This window comes from Ruditapes philippinarum, unplaced genomic scaffold (genome assembly GCF_026571515.1).
Source record: "Ruditapes philippinarum isolate M1 unplaced genomic scaffold, ASM2657151v2 ctg2352_1_1_1_1, whole genome shotgun sequence".
NCBI lineage: Eukaryota > Metazoa > Mollusca > Bivalvia > Venerida > Veneridae > Ruditapes > Ruditapes philippinarum.
The window spans coordinates 110,402-131,497 of record NW_026867291.1 but is presented as its reverse complement, the minus strand read 5'-3'; the positions used below and the strand labels follow the sequence as shown (position 1 = coordinate 131,497).

At 32.3% G+C, this 21,096-nt stretch overlaps 1 protein-coding gene across 4 annotated transcripts; it reads left to right on the top strand.

The window, feature by feature from the left end:
- Nucleotides 1-225: 225 nt before the first annotated feature.
- On the top strand, nt 226-21,096 carry LOC132735539 (inositol 1,4,5-trisphosphate receptor type 2-like; the record flags this gene model as incomplete). 4 transcript variants are annotated; one of them, XM_060722492.1, is given in 12 exon segments in its annotated part: nt 226-344; nt 789-958; nt 2,635-2,727; nt 6,136-6,288; nt 6,842-6,947; nt 8,012-8,135; nt 13,801-13,979; nt 15,502-15,651; nt 17,070-17,147; nt 18,093-18,212; nt 18,543-18,677; nt 19,321-21,096. In XM_060722492.1, coding segments are annotated over 12 exon segments (1,514 nt in total), but the record flags the coding sequence as incomplete, so codon positions are not given.

Genomic DNA, 21,096 nt, shown 5'->3' with positions numbered 1-21,096 from the left:
CTATAAATAATGTGCTTAAAATAATTTCTTAAATGCAGAAAAAGGGAATGAATTAATGGCACTTGAAATCATTGAAAAAAATTTAAAGAAGAGTTATAAATCAGAATCATTTATCTTTCACTTAGTTTTGATAATCTAGGTGTATGGTACATTAATCTTAAAATTGAACAATGGAAAATCAATTTGTAAAACAGAAGAGAGGGGTTATAATTTTGAACATTTCAGGTATTCTGAAGACAGAAGAACACAAGACAGCATTTGAGTGTTTCACAGAAAGCACACTTTCCATTGAGATTATAAAAGATGATGCTCTACAAAAAATCTACTTCCGGGTCAAAGATAAGGTAAAACATAATCTGTGTTCCAACATTTTTTAATCGCTGGAATATTTAGAATTTTTAAACAATCAGTGTTTAGTTTTACGAAATCTGTGCAAATGATTGCGACAACTGACTTTGCTGCTTCAGCCATGGTGGCTGCTCTATCTTAAAATGTTGACATTAATCTAATAAGTTTGACACTTAGTCCCTCAAAGATTGGACAATTCTTTATTATAAAAATAGGATATTGTGCAAAGTTAGTTAGAAAAGCATTTTGACAGGTAAGTGTTTAGATGAGAGAAAGTGCTTTAATGATAAAATGTTTTGTCAGGAAAATGCTATATATCTAAATAGTATAGAGGAAGAAAAATATAATCTGTAAATTATCCCAAAGTCTGAGCTGAAGTACACAAAATTTATTATATATTATATTCTGATTAAGAATGTCATACATTTCTTTTTCAACAGAAAGTTTTACGAGAAGAGATCAAGGATAAATTTAAATATGAGGTTGACAGAACATCTCCTAGCAACAAGATTAGAGACTTCATGGACTGGTCCAGTGATATTATCAAAGACATCAAGTACCAGAGAAGAGTGTATGCAAATCCAGTCGGACGCTTACTAGTCAATGCATGGTATGATATAGATCTATGTTTCTTCTGACATGACAGGAATAATCTCTTTGGCAGTAAATCTCAAAAAAATTATTTGCTACTTTTCATTTTGAGTCTTGTGTTGTGATTGAACAACTAGACTGTAACTTTAGCAAGAAATATTTCTTTGTAAAAGAAAAAGCAGAACTGAAAAATTATGGGTAAATATGAACAGTTAGATTTAACCTTTTTTTTAGATGTGTCCAATAATATTGGAAAATTACATTTGTTGAGAATTACGTATTTTTTATTTTTTACGTAATTCTCAACAAATGTAATTTTCCATTAATTATTGGACACATCTGAAAAAAGGTTAAATCTGTAGGTTGGCTGTAGGTTGGCTTGCTAAGCTCCATGCTATTGTATATATTTTCGTTTATTGGTATTATACCATTAGAGAGATATGTACAAGTCTAGTGTTTCAGCTGCCTGCTTCTCAGCCTATTGATTGTGGGGTTTTAAGCCCAACATGGTTGCTACTATGCTCCTCATATTGAGCCGCGCCAGGACAAAACCAACATAGTGGGTTTGCAACCATCATGGATCCAGAACAGCCTGCACATCCGTGCAGTCTGATCAGGATGCATGCTGTTCGCAATCAGATTCTCTACTTGTAATAGGGTTTGTAAGCGAACAGCATGGATTTCTGATCAGACTGGGCGGTTGCGCAGGCTGGTCTGGATCCATGCTGGTCGCAAACGCACTATGTTGGTTTTGTTGTGACCCGGCTCATATTACAACGCTAATGGCTTTGTTCAAGGAAATGAACTAGATGGTGACTCATATAAGCTTCAAGCTACATGACCACCAAGCTAAAATAAATATGTTTACACTAATTGGTTAAAGACTGATATGTTTAATGCCAAATACTTTGCCTCTAATGTAATACTTTTGCGGGTACATGTAGGTATCTTCAATTGTCTTATGTATCACAGACAAACTTTGATTTCTGATTACCCATTTTCACTCTAAATGTACCTTATTTTGCAGGATTTGGATACCAGCAAATTGCAATATCAGTTTAAATGTTGATTTTATTGATTACCTTGAAATTGTATTATTATGTCATTTTAAATGTGCTTGCTTTTTCAGGTTACCTTTGAATTACTTTGTTATGTTTATTACTCTTACAATAACTGTGGTTATGCTTGTAACTGTGGAGGAAGGTCCATCTAGCGACCCTTTGTAAGTCTAACATCGTATTCCCATTGTCTCAAACTTTTGACTCTTTCTCAGCAGTATTGGCAATTTTGTTTCGCTTGTGAGGGGGTACAATTTGTGTAGGGATATGCTGCTATCTGGCATGACCAACCAGTATAGTTAAGCAAGTCTTTTGGCTGGTAAATGTTAATATCAACACAATGACATGAATCCTTATTGACACATTCAAAATTTAAAGCTGTACAAACTCCATTCAGCATGTTCGAGACATCGTGTTTGGAGGAGGAGAATGAAATTTAAGTGTAATTTACCTGATTTTTCGTCTGAAAATATTGGTTTTGGATCAATATAAATATTGTTTTGATGAAGAACTTCATACAAACATGTTAATCAAAATTATACAATACTGTATTGAAAGAGAGTCACAAGTTTCATTTTAGTATCATTCAAATTTATTGTTTACATTTAAATATGATGTTTTACATGTGAAATTTTAGGTTACCACTAAACTACAGTATGATGTTAATAACGTTGGCCATATCCATTATAATCATGGTAACTTGGGAAGAGGGGACAACCTCAACTCCAAGGTTTGACTGTAACAAGTTTTGGTGTGCAGATTTTAAAACAAAATGCACATGCTGTAGAAAAGCTTTCTGTTTGCTTTCTGCTTGTAGTTTATATTTAGGCTACGACTAATGCCAACCAACTTTGATGTATCTTTCTGTTATCTGACACTGAAATATTGCTCTGCATTATTCATTTATTTATTTTCTTTAAAAATCTTTCTAGCTTTTCGCAAGCTTCTTTCAAATTATGCATTCAGCACATTCATTGGATAAGCTTTTTATGCACCTGGCCAAAGCTTTTGGAATATAACGTTATATTATGCACCATGTCACCCTTCATTCTATGTGTTTGCAATTGTGTCCGTTCTCAGGAGGGACATATTGTCACAGTATCTTTTGAAATGATTGAAAGAAAATTGAAAGGTTTTGGAAAAAACTTAACTTTTAACGAAACGATGAGGAAAATGCAAATTTGGGTTTCCTCAGATCAAAATTGGCCCACTCCTGTCTTCACTTTTATAATAAACTTATATAGGCAAAACACGTTTAAGTCTAATTGTGTAAAACTTTTCCCAGAGCAGTGACTTGTTCATTGAATGCCGCCTTTCTGTTTTGATCTTGTTTATCATATTGTAGACCTTCATGTAACTGATATATACTATGACCCTTTGGTCAACATTTTGTCCAGCTCAAGGGGTCACTTATAATTAGTTATTAGACATATATTGGTAGTAGGGATACTTAAATGCCCAGAGTATCATGTTAATCTTCATAATATATAATTATGACCCCTTGGGTGGGTCTAATTTTTCTCTTGGGCCAAGATTTATAAAACTTTTGTAACAGTCCACTAAGCAATGCTCAGAGCTGATATGTTTGGCAGGAGCTTTCTAAAAAAGTGTCATTGATCATTAACCTAGGATCAAATTGTCCCATTCTAAGGTTATTTCTATCAATAGAACAATAAGATAAAATATTTTTTCGGACAAGATTCGTGAATGGGTGTCTTCCTTAATTAAAGATTATTTTGATTACTCAATTTTATTTGGGTATATTTGTGGTGTGTAAGATTATTTTGATAACTCAATTTTATTTGGGTGTATTTGTGGTGTCTAAGATTATTTTGTTAACTCCATTTTTTTGGGGTGTATTTGTGGTGGTCTTGTTGTAAATAGTTTTTTTCTGTCTGACATGCACTCTTTGGAAAGAAAACATTTTAACCCTTTCCCTCATGAGCATATTGTGAAAAATGGCCGTTTTCACTGAAAAGCCTCCTGTTACAAGTTCAAACTGCTATGAAACTATGAAAAATGCTTCAATACTAATCAAACTTGGCACAAATGTTGACTGGACCATTGCCTTTGTAACGACATGCTCAGTCTTAAATTTTCTGTGACCATGGCAACGAGGGGACATCTCAAAATTGCCAAAAATCACTATTTTGCCTCGATTTTTCCCATCAAAATTTATTTCAAAGTGCTTCAACTTCTTAAGGGATTGAGATAGAGTCAAAGGCTTTTCAGCGTTATTTACACGTTACCTTATGATCGACCTGGGGTCATTTTTAGCCTCTCACAAGTCCAAAATTTTCTTGGCAATGAGGGGGACTCCTCCCCCCTTCAAACCCCCCAAACAGAAGGGGGCACATCCCTGGCAACCCCCTGATGTATCTTTTGGATGGGGGGCGGCGCCAAAAAAGTGCTCACATTTTTTAGCAACATTTCTAAAAAAAGGCTATTTAAGAAAAATCTTGAAATTGTCTTAATTGCCAAAGTTCGATAGAAAAAAAAATAGACATAAAAAAATTAGATAATTCTTATTGTCTATTTGTAATTTTATAAACCATCTTCATCAAGTTCTGTTTTTGTCATGATTTTAGCTGCAATGTTTAAATTGTTGTTGTTTTTAGCTCACCTGTCACAAAGTGACAAGGTGAGCTTTTGTGATTATAATTTGTCTGGCGTCCATCCGTAAACATTTTCTTTCATAAACAACTAAGCCAATTTCATGCAAACTTCACAGGAATACTCCTTTGGTGATCACCTTGTTCAAAGAATTTAATTCCATGCAGAACTCTGGTAGCCATGGCAACCAAAAGAATAAACTCAATAGATTTTCTTTTAAAAAACCCAAAGAGCTAGAGCTTAGATATTGGCATAAAATATCTTCTAGTGAGTGTCTACCAAGTTTGTTCGGATAAAAGCCCTGAGGTCTAAATAAGCTCCGCCCCGTGGGGTCATTGATTTTCTTTATATGTACACATCTTTTGGAACTGTTGTTTCTCTTAGCAATTGCAACCAGTAATGTTTTTACACATGCACTATTTAAAATACAAATATGAACTTTGTGATATCAGTTTATTACTTAAGATTTAGATTTTATATCTGCTTTTGTTTATAATTTACAATATTACTTGTTCCTTGTCATGGAGAGTTTCTATATTCATGTGAGTGATTTCAGGGCCATGATGGCCCTCTTGTTTGTTTGTTTGTTTTTTTCCAAATGATTAATGTTTGCTGTTTTTAGAGGAGTACTTTATTCTTAACTATATTCGTGCATACATAGAAATGACTCTGTAAAGTATATAAGAATTTAATTTATATTGTCATTAAAGCTTATCTTAGGGCTTTAATTATAGAAAGCTGTCTAGTAACAAAGCAAATTCAGACTTAAATGTATTGTTTTGCATTGTAATGCTGTTGGGTGATGGGTGTGGTTTTTGTTTGAATGAACATAATTAAGTAAAAAGACATACTTTTATTGATAATATTATACAACAAATAAGATACCAGCTAGTAATTTTCAAGCAGAACAATTGAGTTAACACCACCAGTTCACAATTTTTCTATATATTGTTTATTGAGGGTGTAATTGGTACAAAACAGTAATTTTAACTCATATAAACATAAAGATAAAGATGTGTCTGTTTGTCACCAAAGCCTTGGTTTATAATATATAAAGCATATACAGAAATTTCTGTCATTAAGGTAACACTGCATTGTATTGAGACATAATACATAATTCATAAAACTTTACAGTGAATTTTAAATACACAAATGAGCCATGTCTTGACAAAACCAACATAATGGATTTGCGACCAGCATGGATCCAGACCAGCCTGCGCACCTGCGCAGTCTGATCAGGATCCATGCTGTTCGCTATCGGTTTCTCTACTTGTTATAGAGTTTGTCAGCGAACAGCATGGATCCTGATCAGACTGCACGGATGTGCAGGCTGGTCTGGATCCATGCTGGTCGCAAACACACTATGTTGGTTTTGTCATGACACGGCTCAAATGTTTTTTTTTTTTTAAATATACATAACCTTCACTACAATCAAGCTGAAATATTTAAATTTTCAAACTCAAGAACAAAAATCAATACCTGAGAGAATATTATGCTTTTATTGACTTATCAATAATTCTTTCAGATATAAGCCTTCCTACAGATACAACAATGCTGGTACAGCAATCTACGTCCTTGGAGCAATACACAACTTCCTGTCTCTGGGGATATTCTTTAGTTATGTTATATCCAACAGACCGACCTTTCCCTCATTCTCTGATATTGTCAGTGTTTGCAAGTGAGTATATTGCTTTTTTCAGCGTCGGTCATAATATGTATTATATAATTATAGATTCATTACTGTTTAATTTACTATAATAATTTAGCAAGTTACAAATAGTTTCTTATTCTATCTAAGTGCCAGTCCATGCCAGAAATTGTCCTTTTCTTAAGTACCAGCCCTTGTCAAATATCTGTAGAACTTCATATGAAAATTGTACTAGTGCTAAGATTTTCATAACCCATTGTTGGTTTTCTGTGACTATGCTCTATAAAATATTTACATGTGGATAAATTCCGAAATACTGGTGACGATGTTTTTGATGATAATGATGGACATGTTGAAGATCTTGACGATAAAGTTATGATGATGATGATGATGGTTGTGATGTTTTTGATAGTAATAATGATGAATGATTGAGATGGTGGTCATTAAGATAAGATGATGATGATGATTTTTAACAATAATGAGGATGGTCATGATGATGTCGAGGAGGAGGATAAAGTTTGATGATGATGTTAACTGATTGATTGGATATGATGATGTTAACTGATTGATTGATTCGTTTTAGGAGAGGTGATGATGAGGATGATGATGATGACAGAGGGTGGAGTGAGAAGAAAGGGGAGTCCCATCTAGAAGTCAAGGCATATGGTTTCAAAACAATCTACTATGTTGTAAGTTATGTCCCTTGATATTAATAAGCTCCATAGTATATTGAACTTGTATTTTGGTGTTTATTTCTTTGCTGTATTTAACTGATGAATATATTTTTAATGTGCTCTTGTGGTTAAGTAAATGAAAAACAGTTTTTGTTGTATCCGTTTCCATTAATCATTCATAAATGTTTTAAATACTTCACTAAAATAGAATGAATTTTCTTTTCTAGATGGAAAATTTCATGAATTAAAATTTACTTTTTCATAAAGTTAAGCACATGATTGTAGTTTGAATTTAGTATTCATAGGTCAAAATATTTAAAAAATCTCTTTGTCGTAATGATTTTAGTTATTCTCTTATATGTTCCTTTTTATACGCTGTATTATAGTTTTCCCTCTGGCGGGCGAGTGGGAGGGAGGGCGGACCGCGTCCAATTTTTGTCCAGAGCATAATTATCACCTACACCAATTGAGGAATTTTAATGAAACTTCATAGAAATGTTCATCACTATAAGAAGCAGTGTTGGGCGCATGAAACAGGCCCCTATGTCAGAGGTCAAGGTCACACTTAGAGGTCATTGAAAAATACTTGTCCAGAGCAAAACTTCTACATGCATAGAGGGATTTCAATATAAATTGGCACAAATGTTAAATATTGTAAGGCAGAGAGTGTAGTGTGCAAAATTTAAGTCCCTGCATCCAAGGTCAAGGTCACACTTAGAGGTCATTGAAAAATGCTTGTCCGGAGCAAAACTTCTACATGTATAAAGGGATTGCAATATAACTTGGCACAAATGTTAACTATTGTGAGGTGGAATGTCCAGTGCAAAATTTAGGTCCCTGTGGCTAGGGTTAAGGTCACACATAGGGTCAAATATCAGATAAAAAATAACTAAAGATGATAATATAACCAGATATTCCAGAGCATATCTCCTAAATGCATATCTATAATGCCAACATCTCTGTCAAAAGCTGTTACGGGCGTATATTGTGACATTGTTGCCCTTGTTGTGATTACCAAAGATTTATTACCAAATACCAATCAGATATTTCAACATCATTTTAATAATGATATTTTTCAGCTATTTTTGGGCTGTTCAATAGCTGGGACATTTACAGATGGTTATTTCTTTGCCTTTCACTTACTGCATATAACTGAGATGAATCAGCTGTTGAAACGAGTCATCCAAGCTGTAACCACAAATGGTAAGATCTTAACATAATATTGCTATATGTCAAAATCATGCTAATCATATCTGATATGAAACGATGATAAAATGAGCCATGTCACAACAAAACCAACATAGTGCGTTTGCGACCAGCATGGATCCAGACCAGCCTGCGCATCCGCGCAGTCTGATCAGGATCCATGCTGTTTGCTAACCAACCCTTTTAAAAGTAGAGAAACTGATAGCGAACAGCATGGATCCCGATCAGACTGTGCGGATGCGCAGGCTGGTCTGGATCCATGCTGGTTGCAAACGCATTATGTTGGTTTTGTCGTGACGCAGCTCAAATGTTAAGTAGATAAAGAAAGATAATGACTTACATATAGTTACACTTGCATTGTTTTCAACAGTCCTTTTCTGAAGAGTTCAGTCTCACACTGACAACAGTTTATTGTCTGATAAGGCTGACCTTGCTATACTGATTGCCTAGGTCTGTTTGTATTTTGAGAGCCCTTAATCTATTTTGAATGGGTTCATACAACGAATACAAAGAATGCAATATGAATTACTTCTTATATTTTCAATATGCCACTGCAACATCTTTGAAATGGTTGCATGTAACAGTTGACATGTGACCTCTGCCCAGGTACACAAAGTTTTATATAGAGACATTAAAGAAATATCATATTACATGTATATCTGTGTTTTGCTTCATGTGCTAAAATATTTACTGTTTGTTCCTTCTTTACATCAATCAATAGTGATGGGGCTATGTCCGGCATCCATTGGCTGCGTAATGTGTTGTGCGTCATGCCTCGTCAATAATTGGGTTGTTAACACTCTAGCAGTCACAGTTTTGAATGAATAATAATCAAACTTTGTCAAAATGTTTGTCTCAATAGAATACAGACCAAGTTCGAATGTGGGTCATCTCCGGTCAAAAAATAGGTCACAGGAGCTAAAAAATAGAAAAATCTTGTTAACACTCTAGTGGCTGCATTTTTATTCAAGTATCTTGGAAATTGTTCAGGAAGGTTGTTTAGATGATTTCTAAGTGAAGTTTGAATATGGATCATCTCCGGCCAAAAACTAGGCCACAGGAGCTAAAAATAGAAAAATCTTGTTAACACTCTAGTGGCTGCATTTTTATTCAAGTATCTTGGAAATTGTTCAGGAAGGTTGTTTAGATGATTTCTAAGTGAAGTTTGAATATGGATCATCTCCGGCCAAAAACTAGGCCACAGGAGCTAAAAATAGAAAAATCTTGTTAACACTCTAGTGGCTGCATTTTTATTCAAGTATCTTGGAAATTGTTCAGGAAGGTTGTTTAGATGATTTCTAAGTGAAGTTTGAATATGGATCATCTCCGGCCAAAAACTAGGCCACAGGAGCGCTAAAAATAGAAAAATCTTGTTAATGCTCTAGTGGCTGCAGTTTTGACCCAAATATTCTGGAAATTTGTAAGGAAGGTTGTTTTGATAATATCTAGGTCAAGTTTGAATATGGGTTGTCTCCAGTCAAAAAACAAGGTCACAGGAGCTAAAAATAGAAAAATCTTGTTAACACAGTAGTGGCTGCATTTTTAATCCAAATATCCTGGAAATTGTCAGGAAGGTTGTTTTGATGATTTGAAGGTCAAGTTTGAATATGGGGCATCTCCGGTCTAAAACTAGGTCAAAGGAGCTAAAAAGAGAACAATCTTGTTAACACTCTAGTGGCTACTGTTTTTATCCAACTATCCTGGAAATTGGTCTGAAAATTTGTTTCGATGATTTGTTGGTCAAGTTCGAATAAGGGTCACCTGGATTCAAAATTTAGGTCACACTGCCCAAATATGGAAAAACGTTGTTAATACTCTAATGGTAACATTTTTGACTCAATTGTCATAAAACTTCGTCAGGATGCTTACCTCATTAATTGCTTGAAGGAGTTCGAACATGGGTCATCTCTGATGTAAAACTAGGTCACAGGAGCTAAAAAAAGAAAAATATTGTGAACTCTAGTGGCTACGATGTTATCCAAATATCATGGAAATTGGTCTACAAGTTTGTTTTGATGATTTCTAGGTCAAGTTTGAATATGGGTCACCTGGGGTCAAAAACCAGGTCACACAGCCCAAATATGGATAAATCTTGTTAACACTCTAAAGGTCACATTTTTTACTCAATTGTCATCAAACTTGGTCAGGATGCTTGTCTAAGACATTGCTTGGATGATGTCAATGGTCAGGGGAGCGATCTTTGCCCTCTATTTTCTGTCATTTATCAGTGCTTTACAATGCGTTTGGCATTACATTTTCAAATTTTAGCCTTGTTATTTTAGTTATTTGACTGTAAAGTTTAACAAAAAGGTTAAACTCTCTTATAGATGTTTGTTTTTGTAATAAATATGTTATAAGTGGCATTATTTTGCCCGAACTGAAAGATGTCCTAGAAATATTACATTCTATGATCATGTCAATTCAGCTTAAATGTATGGCATGACAAAATTCTATCATCATGCATTTTCAATTTTCATATCCATAATGTCATAATTATATTTTGTATTATATTTTTGTCCAATACTTTTGTTTGTTTTTGTATGGATTAATTTTAACCATAGATTATTTCAGAATTTATAGGAGACAGAATATTGGAACATTTTCTAAGGATTGTATTGACATCTTAACTCTGAAGAATTAGTGATCTAGTCCTTTGCATTACCGAAGTTGAAAATCACATGATCTAAATGTGTTTGATAATCATAAAACTATTAAGTTTCCAAATTTTACATAGAATATGTACAAATGATCTTGCTGAAAATGTCTTTTTATTTTCAATGAAGCCAGCATGCGTTCATCTTTTTTCTTCAATGTAACAAACCATTTAAGACCATGTGATTTTTACAGCTGTGAATAATTATGATTTACATATGTAATAATTTTTCAAATGTTTCATGATACAGGTAAATCCCTGATGTTGGTAGCTCTACTTGGTTTAGCAATATTTTACATCTATTCCCTTATACTGTTTGCATTCTATTCGGAAACATTTTGGAATGCGTCAAATGGTCGACATTGTCGGACAGTATATGAATGCTTCGTATCCGTGTTACATCATGGATTTGTTGAAGGACCATATACGGTATAGCATATACATGAGTGAGAGGGAAAATAGAATTGTATTAGTATTAGTCAAAGGTTTCACATTCTCTATGATATTTTGCTAATCAAAACTTAAGGAAATAATGTCTTTTATTTAAAGATGCATTTATCCACTTCACTCGTAAATTCAAATTCCTGACTTAAATGAATTAATTTTCAGCTGATTGAGCTGAAATGCTATTCCTTGTTTTGAAAGTAGCAAAATATCATTAAAACTTATAGAGACAACTGAAAGCTTTGGTATTAACATGCACTTTGCAAGTGAATGAATTGTTTTATGCAGTACACACAGCAGCTTTATATAATGATACCCTTAGCCAAAGTTCTAACTGGTCACCCTTTATAATGCATTATTACTGTTTGGAGTGCACATACTCACTATTTCAGAAACAAATTTTCATACATGTATTAAAATCATCCGTGCATAACCAAGAAAATAAAATGCAAACATATTTCAATCATGTGCCAGCAAAAAGAAATGGTGCTTGTGTTAAAAAATGCGCCCGATAAAATGTCATGGCTCTCTCAAGTTATATAACTGTATTTACAATGTTTTTGCAATTTCTCTGTCCCTAACTCAGTGAATGGGTAAACCTATTTTGAAAAACAATTACTGACAAGAATCTGGGCCGGGGACATTTGTGTTTACCAAATACATAGTTATGAAATTTTCACATAACCTGCAAAATGAATTGACTGGGGTGATCTATTTTATTCTTATTTATTTCCTGGAACTACTTCTATGAAAAAATATTTGTGACCAATTAGAAATTTGTCTCGGTGTATTATATATACAAAAGCTACAATATGCATATCCAGTTAACCGTAATTATTGATAGAATAGATATACACATGTAAGTATTACTGTATGTAAATTCACTACACTCCTCCCCAAAGGTACACATTCTTCACCTAATGTACTGCGTAATCTATTGTTGCCTTGCAAAGATTCTATTTATAGATATTATGCAATTATTTCAGGTCGGTCATTGATGCTAGTTGGACTGCTAGGTCTAGCTATTTTCTACATTTACTCCTTGCTACTCTTTGCATTTTATTCTGAGGTGTTGTGGTCCAGTGATAACGGAAGACATTGCAGGACTGTTTATGAATGTTTTGTCTCAATTCTTCATCATGGACTCGTGGATAGTCCGTATGCGGTAAATGCCGTGAAACAAATTAAAGTTCTTCCATCTGATTGCCTGAAATGCTTATATATGTCTGTGATGTCCCAAAAATATTGTTTCTTGACATGTACAGTTCTGTCTACGTCATATGTTCAACCCTTTCCATGCTACTTTAATTAATGCACTTGTCCTGTTTCGAATTAGTTACTTCCCTTTGTTCATCTATCAGAACACTAGAAAAACTTAGCAGTCAATACTGCAGTGTCTTGTCCGACTGCATGTTACGGTTTGTATAATATATGCGGGCTGACTTAACTCTCGGACAATGGTTTTTATTCTTTTGTCTCTAATCACTGATTCAGAAGTCATGTGGGATAAATAGTCGTTTATTTACTTTAAAATTGGTAACTACTGGTTTGCTAATTCCTGGAAAGTCAGTTAGGAGGATCCACCATAGAGAGATGACCAACATAAATGTTTTAATATTGGCATAAAAGTTGAAAACACAAAACAAACAAATATACAACTAAACTGAACTAGTGATAAACTGGTAATTGAGTATTACTTCTTGCATGTAAAGGGTTAAGACTGTTACGTAACTTTTGTGCAAGATTGCTGTATTGTTTTATTGTAGCTCAATGCAGTAAGTGTAGTGATATTATTGGAAAGGAAATTTAATTTGAGTGACGCATAAAACATTGTTTTTTTTAATCGATTTGAAGTACAATGAAAAACAAAACTGAGGTGTAAGATAGAAAGCTTTCAGGTACAGCTGCTGCTATTTAGTGAAATACATGTTTCTGAATATAAAACAGAATAATATTCATAATTAGTAAAATAGGTTACTTTAGCTTTAGATTTATACATGGTAAAGTCAACTTACTCAATTAACAATGTCAATTGCTAGTAAAATACTGTGTTAACAAATTAACACTGTCATAATTAGTAGAATGGTCATTTGATCTATATTTGGGGTCAATTCAAGTTTCCTGTTCATTCCTCATAAATTCTTTACTCTACTTGAAACTATTATTATACAGCTGGAAGTTTAAGGAACAGAACAGAAAAAAACGGGAAAAAAACGAAAAATTAAACTTGCATTTTTTCTACAAGATTAAGGTTACACTTTTGTAGCTAGACGGAAAACAGACTTGTTACTGAGAGTGCTCAGCTGAACGTTGATCTGATTGGCAATTCTAGTGGCTAGAACATTGAACATCATTGAAAAAATTTCCAAATAAACTGCCTAGTGTGGCTTTTTTATTTTTGCAGTGTGTGCTTTTGTGACAAACTTGAAGTGATTTGATGAGCAAAATGTCTTATTTGCAGTTTGGTGACGACGAAAAGAAAATCCATTTTGTGGAATATTTTTTATAAGAAAGGATTTGGCTTGCGTGAAGATTTGTGTTACAATTCAATGTGTAACTTTTCAGGAAAATCGTTGATGTTGGTTGCACTCCTTGGTTTGGCAATATTTTACATATACTCTCTGGTATTGTTTGCGTTCTATAGAGATTGGATGTGGTCAAGAGATGATGGACGTCATTGTACGACAATTTACGAATGTTTCGTATCTATTTTGCATCATGGACTAGTGGAAGGTCCCTACACGGTGAATAGGAATCAAAGTTTTTAAAATCATAATCGATTTATAAAGATTTCATATTTATAAAATTCTAATTTTATAAGATTCTAACTTTTGGAAACATTTATACACTGAAAACATTGGAAGATTAAATGGGGCTCTTACTGGTTTGCTAGTGTTTAAAATACCTAAAAATTGAAAATCTGACTGTATATCTTTGTTAAAAAACCATTGTTAAAAAAACCATTAGAAATAGACAGAAAATAATTTATGGAGTCCTTTAAGCCTTAAATGTTTAGCATAACAATATATTACCTTTATCTTGCTTAATGTTATGATATCTAACTAAATTTAAGGTTTATTTCAGTACAGAGCAATATGCTCATTAATAAACTTAGCAGATTCAACTTTTTGCACTTAAATTTCTAATTCCAATACAAGCTGCGTAAGAAATATAATTATAGAATGTATGCTGAAATTAAGTGCTTTTTATAGTCACGGCCACAACATCAAAGATGAACTACTTTCATGTATTCGTCACACTGTGTCTTCTGCTTTATGACCTTTTACACCCTTGGTGCTGGTTTTTGCTTTTTGTTTTACTGCCAAAATATAGGAAACCCATTTCAAAAATAATATCAACATATTATGATTGGTATTACAGAAGAACTAGCTTTATTTCAAGTTTCAGTAGGTTATAAGATACAGGTTTATAAAAAAAATGAAAGGTAAAATAGAAGCTTATAGGGCGCCTGATATGTCAATGTTAAAATGTCTAAGGCTTTGTTAGATTTAATCAAATGATTATAACATGCTTGTCGTTATATAGAAATAACAAAATAAAATGATATACATGTATGAAATTTTGAAAGTATCAATCAGTAATTTGTATTTTAATTTTATTAAGTTTCAAAGCTAATTGGTGTCATCCATTTTTATGTATGTATATTTAAATCTATATTTTTTACATCAGTTCATGAAATAATGTAAGAAAACTTATGGTTTGGTTAGGTATCATATTTATATTTATTTGCCTTTTTGTACTGTTTCTTTGAATTTTTAAAAAAAAATGAAACTCTGGAAAAAGGGTTATCTCTTCAGAAGTATTAAAAAACAACAAAATTCGATGATAATTGCAGACTCTTTGTGTCTGTACATAAACCTATTTACACTTTTATTTATTTTTCTGGAAATGATTTTATTCTTTTAATGATTTATGAAATATAATTATGTATATAAGTTAAGTATCTAATTGTAATATTATAGATAATTCTTGCATTACTACCTTTAATCTTATACCGGTAATACAAATTGAAAGAATGCTTTTTTTATACCTTAATTAAAACTTTTATAGTATTTAATGATTTAATAATTTAAGTAATTCTAAGTACTTTATAAGTACTTTTCAAGAAATTTATAAAATATGTTAAATGCCTTAAATTTCAATGTGCTGATACAACTTTTAGACTTAATTTAAAGTTTATAAACGTTTGACCTGCATGAAATTGCCTATATTTGTCCTATTAACATAAATTTTGTCATATTTTAGCAATTTGAAGGCCAGATGACAAGTGATTTTCCACAAGCAATTGGTATAACGTTCTTTGATGTTTCATTCTTCATTCTCATCACGACCATCGGTCTCAACATAATCTTCGGTATCATTGTCGATACCTTCTCTCAACTCAGAGATTCCAAGGTAATCATTTTGTTTTCCTTATATTTATCGTGGTATACATGATATTATTTTACTTCAGAGCAATTAATCGCCTTCAAATATTTCTCCAATTTATTGATTGCAAGATAATTATTGATGATATTGATTTTAACAGCCACCGGAAAATCTTTGCACCACCGGGAAAGTGGCAAACTTCACTACCATTTATACTTGCCCTAAACACTTAAAAATCATTTCATCCGATAGATTTAAGGCTAATTATAAATAATTGACTTCATTTAAAGCTATTTCAAAAAATTTTCTTGTCAAAAATTGTATTTTAAAAAATTTGTACGGGCGGAATTTTATGTATTCCGCCCGGAATTATGCTGTCCGGGCGGAATTAACTTATATTCCAATTGGAATTTTTTCCAACATTTTTATTTATTCCACCGGGAATTTCAATTTTTCCAGCAACTCTTAAACTATAAAAATCACCATTAATACATCCTGTAATGACTTTCTGACTAGTTTTGAAGAACTTATTTGCTAAGATAAAAAAAAATCCCATTTTTAAAGCTGGAAAAAATTCCGACTGGATTTTTACAGAAAAAATTTAAAAAGTATAAAAACGATAATAATTAAAGGCAAATGATAGTTTTCGATAGAAATTAACACAATTATACACGCTGAATTACCAATAAGGTGTTTTGAAAAAAATGAAAATCCAATTGGATTTATTTCCAATTATTTTTGCTGGAAAAATTTCCAACTGGAATTTTTTCCAATAAAAGTTATTGGAAAAAAATCCAATTGGATTTGCCTCAATTGATTCATTTTCAAATGATTCAACAGTTATCCGTTTGATTAATGGTCATTGTTTTTCCTCAGTTGCTAATTGGTTAAAGCCGCTGACTTGAAATCACTCAACCCTCACCAATGTGAATTAGTTTCCATTCAGGGAAGATCAATGATTCTACCTTTAATGCCTGAAATAATAGAACAAGGACCCTGATATATCTTCCTCGATCATTGAAAATGGCCATGGATGTGCTGTGTCTGTGTAACTTAAAAATCTTGTAATACTGCTCTTCATTAAGAGATTTGACATTAGAGATAAATGGATTGGTTTCCATTATTAAAACTTTACTTGGTTTTTAAAGCAAGAGCTGCATGCTTACAACATGCTTACAACATGCTTATGCAGTTTTACCTAACTTTTAATCTGTTTACTGCTTTACCTTTTAATTTTAATTTTTGATAATTTAATCCATTTCAAAAAAAGTAAATTGTTCCAAATATGGCCGAGTCTGTTATACAAATAGTGTTGAATTGGTGTTGTGTTGCATATCGTAATACAAAAAAAAAAGAGAATTGAGACATATTTTTTGAGAATAAATTTGATGTATGTATGTTACAAATATTTTTTGGTAATGTATTGTACTATTGTACTTTTTCAGTGGGAGATTGACAAAGACATGCAGAATAACTGTTTCATATGCAGCAGAGAAAGTTATGACTTTGAGAGACAAGGCGGGGTGAGGACAATTTACATTTTGAGATAAAATAGTTCATATGATGTTAAAATTTGTCATTATTTTCGTTTTCTAGGATTTCCTTTATTGAATTGTTTATAATAATGCCCTTCTGTTCGCCCTTTTGTCCCGTGAAAGGCTCCTTGCCGGTGGTCCTGTGTCGCTGGTGTTTATTTGGGGATGCCTTCATTGAATGCCACCCTCTATTGTTAAATTTTGTTTTTATATTTCTGTATGTTATTAAATGAGAAGAAAATACTGCATGTGGTCCATTACTTGTATATATGTTAAGGTAAGTAATGTCTAAGCCGAGGGGTTATTATAAGTTGCTTTGCCACACTCACTTTCCTCTTGTTGATAACATGTCCAATCCCATAATGTATGTGGAATCTTAAATTGGTGAAAGCTTTCCATGTAACTTGTATAGATGGCTGTCAGTTCTTCTGTACAATAGATAATATAAAGAGAGTCTCCATGATTTAAAATGTTGTCATATACCATTAGATTATATGGCTTGAACTTAACCAAACATATGTTAAAAATAAACTATTGATGCCGGACATCAAATCATTGCAGAAGGTTCAAAAATGTATTTTGGAGGAATAAAACATTAAATAACATTAAATATTGGTTTTAAAATAAAGTACATAGAAAGAAATATCAGCCAAAAATTAAAATCGTTGCCACATGAAGAGATGCAAAGAAGATCATATAATTGCTTATACATTGTAGGTAAAATATATAAAATAGAATATCTGTATAAATACTTCAACTTATTGAAACTTCATCCTAATTGCCTTAATATGTTTTTGTTCTTGTAGACTAAGTCCTACAGCTGTGTACACTTTCACAATTTGTTCCTGTATTCCAGTTATATAGAATTATATTATCAATTAGGGACAGATGAATGTATTTGATATGCAATGTTATTTATTTGTTTGATTACAGGGTTTTCAGAAACATGTTAAAAGTGAGCATTACCAATGGGCTTATCTGTTTTTCTTCATACATCTTGACGAGACAAGACCTAATGATTACTCTGCATTAGAGCTTTACGTCTACAAACAGGTATGTAATATGAAATGTCATGAAAGTATTAAAGTCTGTGTTAAATATAAAACGAACAAAATATTCTCTTAAGCTTTGTGCGATGTCCAAGTTAATATTGTTCAGGATCTAACAGTAGTTTCAAGCAATGTTGGTATATATGGTCTTTCAAAGTATGTTTCAAGAGTTCATGACTTGCATGTTTCTCTGACCCTCTCTCTTTGTGTGACTGGATATATATTGTTCGAAACAATGACCCTTTTGTAAACATTGCATGCCCTGTCGTGATGTACTTTGTTTTCCAATTTTTGACTTTATTACTACCAGTAATTCAAAAAAATTTAATTTCAGCTGATGACAAACAATTTTGATTTTTTCCCGTTGAATCGTGCTCTCAGTCTGGAGAATGAGGAAGATACTAACGAACAAAGAATGGAACATCTACAACAACAAATAGACTATCTCGTTTCCAAGATGAAAGATCAGGTATAGTTTTCTTTTATATATTAAAGAAATCTGCAAAAGTATTACCATAACTAAATATCAGGTTCTCCTTTGTAATGAAATTAATTCTTGTTGTCAGTTCCTACATTAGGAAAACCTTTTGAACAAATCTTTGTGTTTTAACAACAATTGCAAGTCCTCAAGAAATACCGTTTCTCTTTATTGATTAGATATCATGTTCCATGGTGCTTTATAAAATGCAATTTATTAGGATTTTTTTCTTGTAAAACATTTTTGCTAAAAGTAATATTGGACTGTTGTTTCTATGACGCAAAGATCAGGTGCATTTAGATATACATGCACGAGGGTTGTCCAAAAAATTCGTTTGCTGCAGTTATTGTCCTGTGAGTTATTGATAAAAACATGAATTATATATCATTTGAAGATGAAATCTGTCTCTAATAAGAAAACAAAAGAAAAAGCCGTGTAACCGGTGTGTCGTGAAAAAGAAACGTCAAACAGTAACCTTAGTAATGTAATACCGGCATATATATTTTCTTTAAAAAAAAAAAATTGATAATTTGGTCGATATAACTGTTAACGTACGTAAGATAAAATGGGCAAATCACTGCCACAAATCACTTGCTCACTATGTCTGCATATTTTGTTTTATGTGTAATTGTAGGAGGCTGATCAGGTGAGAGAGAAGGAGAAACAACGGCAACAAGAATGGGAAAGAACCCACAAGAAAAATGATAGGACAAATTATTAGTAGATATAAAACTTTATAGGGACTTTTACTTCAGAAAATACTCACAAAATATGTGATAGAGTAAATATAAAAAAATTGAAAATATTTTTATCATCATTTATCTCGAACTTTATAAAATAATGTTCGAATGGACAAATTGGACTTTTTCTACATAATGTTAACAACATGTGTTGGTGTTGTAAAAATGTCTTTGTAAAAAGGAAAACACCATATACTACATATTTGTTGAAGAAATAGGGTACTGGAGGAAATTCTTGTTAAGTAGCGGAGGGAGTGATATTTCGGTTAATTTAAAAAAAAGATACAAGAGTACTATTTTTTTCATATATACCACATTCATTAGAGTTGTCATTTAAGATAGATATACAATCATAAGGGTTTTGAATGTGAATATAAAGTATTTATCATTTTGGACTAAGCGATGACTTGTTTTTAATGAAATTACTCAGTAATTTATTACTGACATTTGTGTATGTTAAACGATCATACAGTTTGTTACCCCGCAAATATATGTGACAAGCCTTGAATAATATCAGATTGAGGTAATGTTTTTTTTATCAAAATAACCAAAATTGAGTTTGGCATCAGTTCAGGGCTTGGCCAAACTAAATGGACATACATGCGCGCTTCATACTGCATCATGTATAATACTTTTGGAATTCAATTTTGATAAACATTTTAATCCTGAAAAAGGGTTTAGATACTTTTTTCATCAAATTTCATTGCTTGGACTGATTTATGACAATCATATATGTGTCGATCTTAACCTCGTGCAGTATTAAATCTTACCCTAATCTTGGTCCCTCATTGTTATGTTGGCCCATTTACTATTTGACTCATCCCATGTTTTTGGTTATTTTTTGCAGAGAAAATCTGTAACCACTAATTCTATATTCTGTACAATTATCATGTTAAACCCTTTACAATTATTCTTTGAGTATTTAAACTAATTCATTTTTATATTATTTCTTTGTTCTAATTTTGAGGTATGACAATTTTACATTTGACCTTGGTATATATTTCTAAAATATAACTATATTTTGTAATGCTGCTCAAACCGTCAAATCAATGCTATATAAAATGATAAAGTAATACCTGCTAGGGCATTGGTATTCTACTATCATCAAATTGTTCATGATTACAACTACATGTGTATGGATGCTTGATTGATTTAAAATAAACATATTAATTGTCAGTGTGATATATAAAGTTTTCATAATTGTTATTTGCTGTGTTTTGATTTTATACCAGTCTGTCAGAATTTGTGGTGTATACGAGTATTTGTATAAACAGTGTACTCGTATCATTTAATTATTACATAAGCGTCCTTCTATTTTCCATTTGGATTATCTGTTAGTCAAATTAAACATATGTTTGTCATTACTTAGTCCTTTTTTCTATTATTTCTCCTGCATAAAGTTATTCTATTATTACTTTTGAACGTTTCATATTCAATCATTCCAGTTTCAGAATTTTTAGCACCCAACATTGCATAGACTTTGGGTCATTTCGGCTCTTTTTGACCTGTTTCCATGGAATTTTGGTAAAATATTCTTTCTCTAGATTCAAAATAGAAACATATTCTCTATCCTACCTGATGTTATCCAATTTCCCCTCTGACCTGAATTGATTTGTGTTTTTATTTTGACTTAAATAGATTTAATAAGCAACCATCTGCCTTATTTCAGT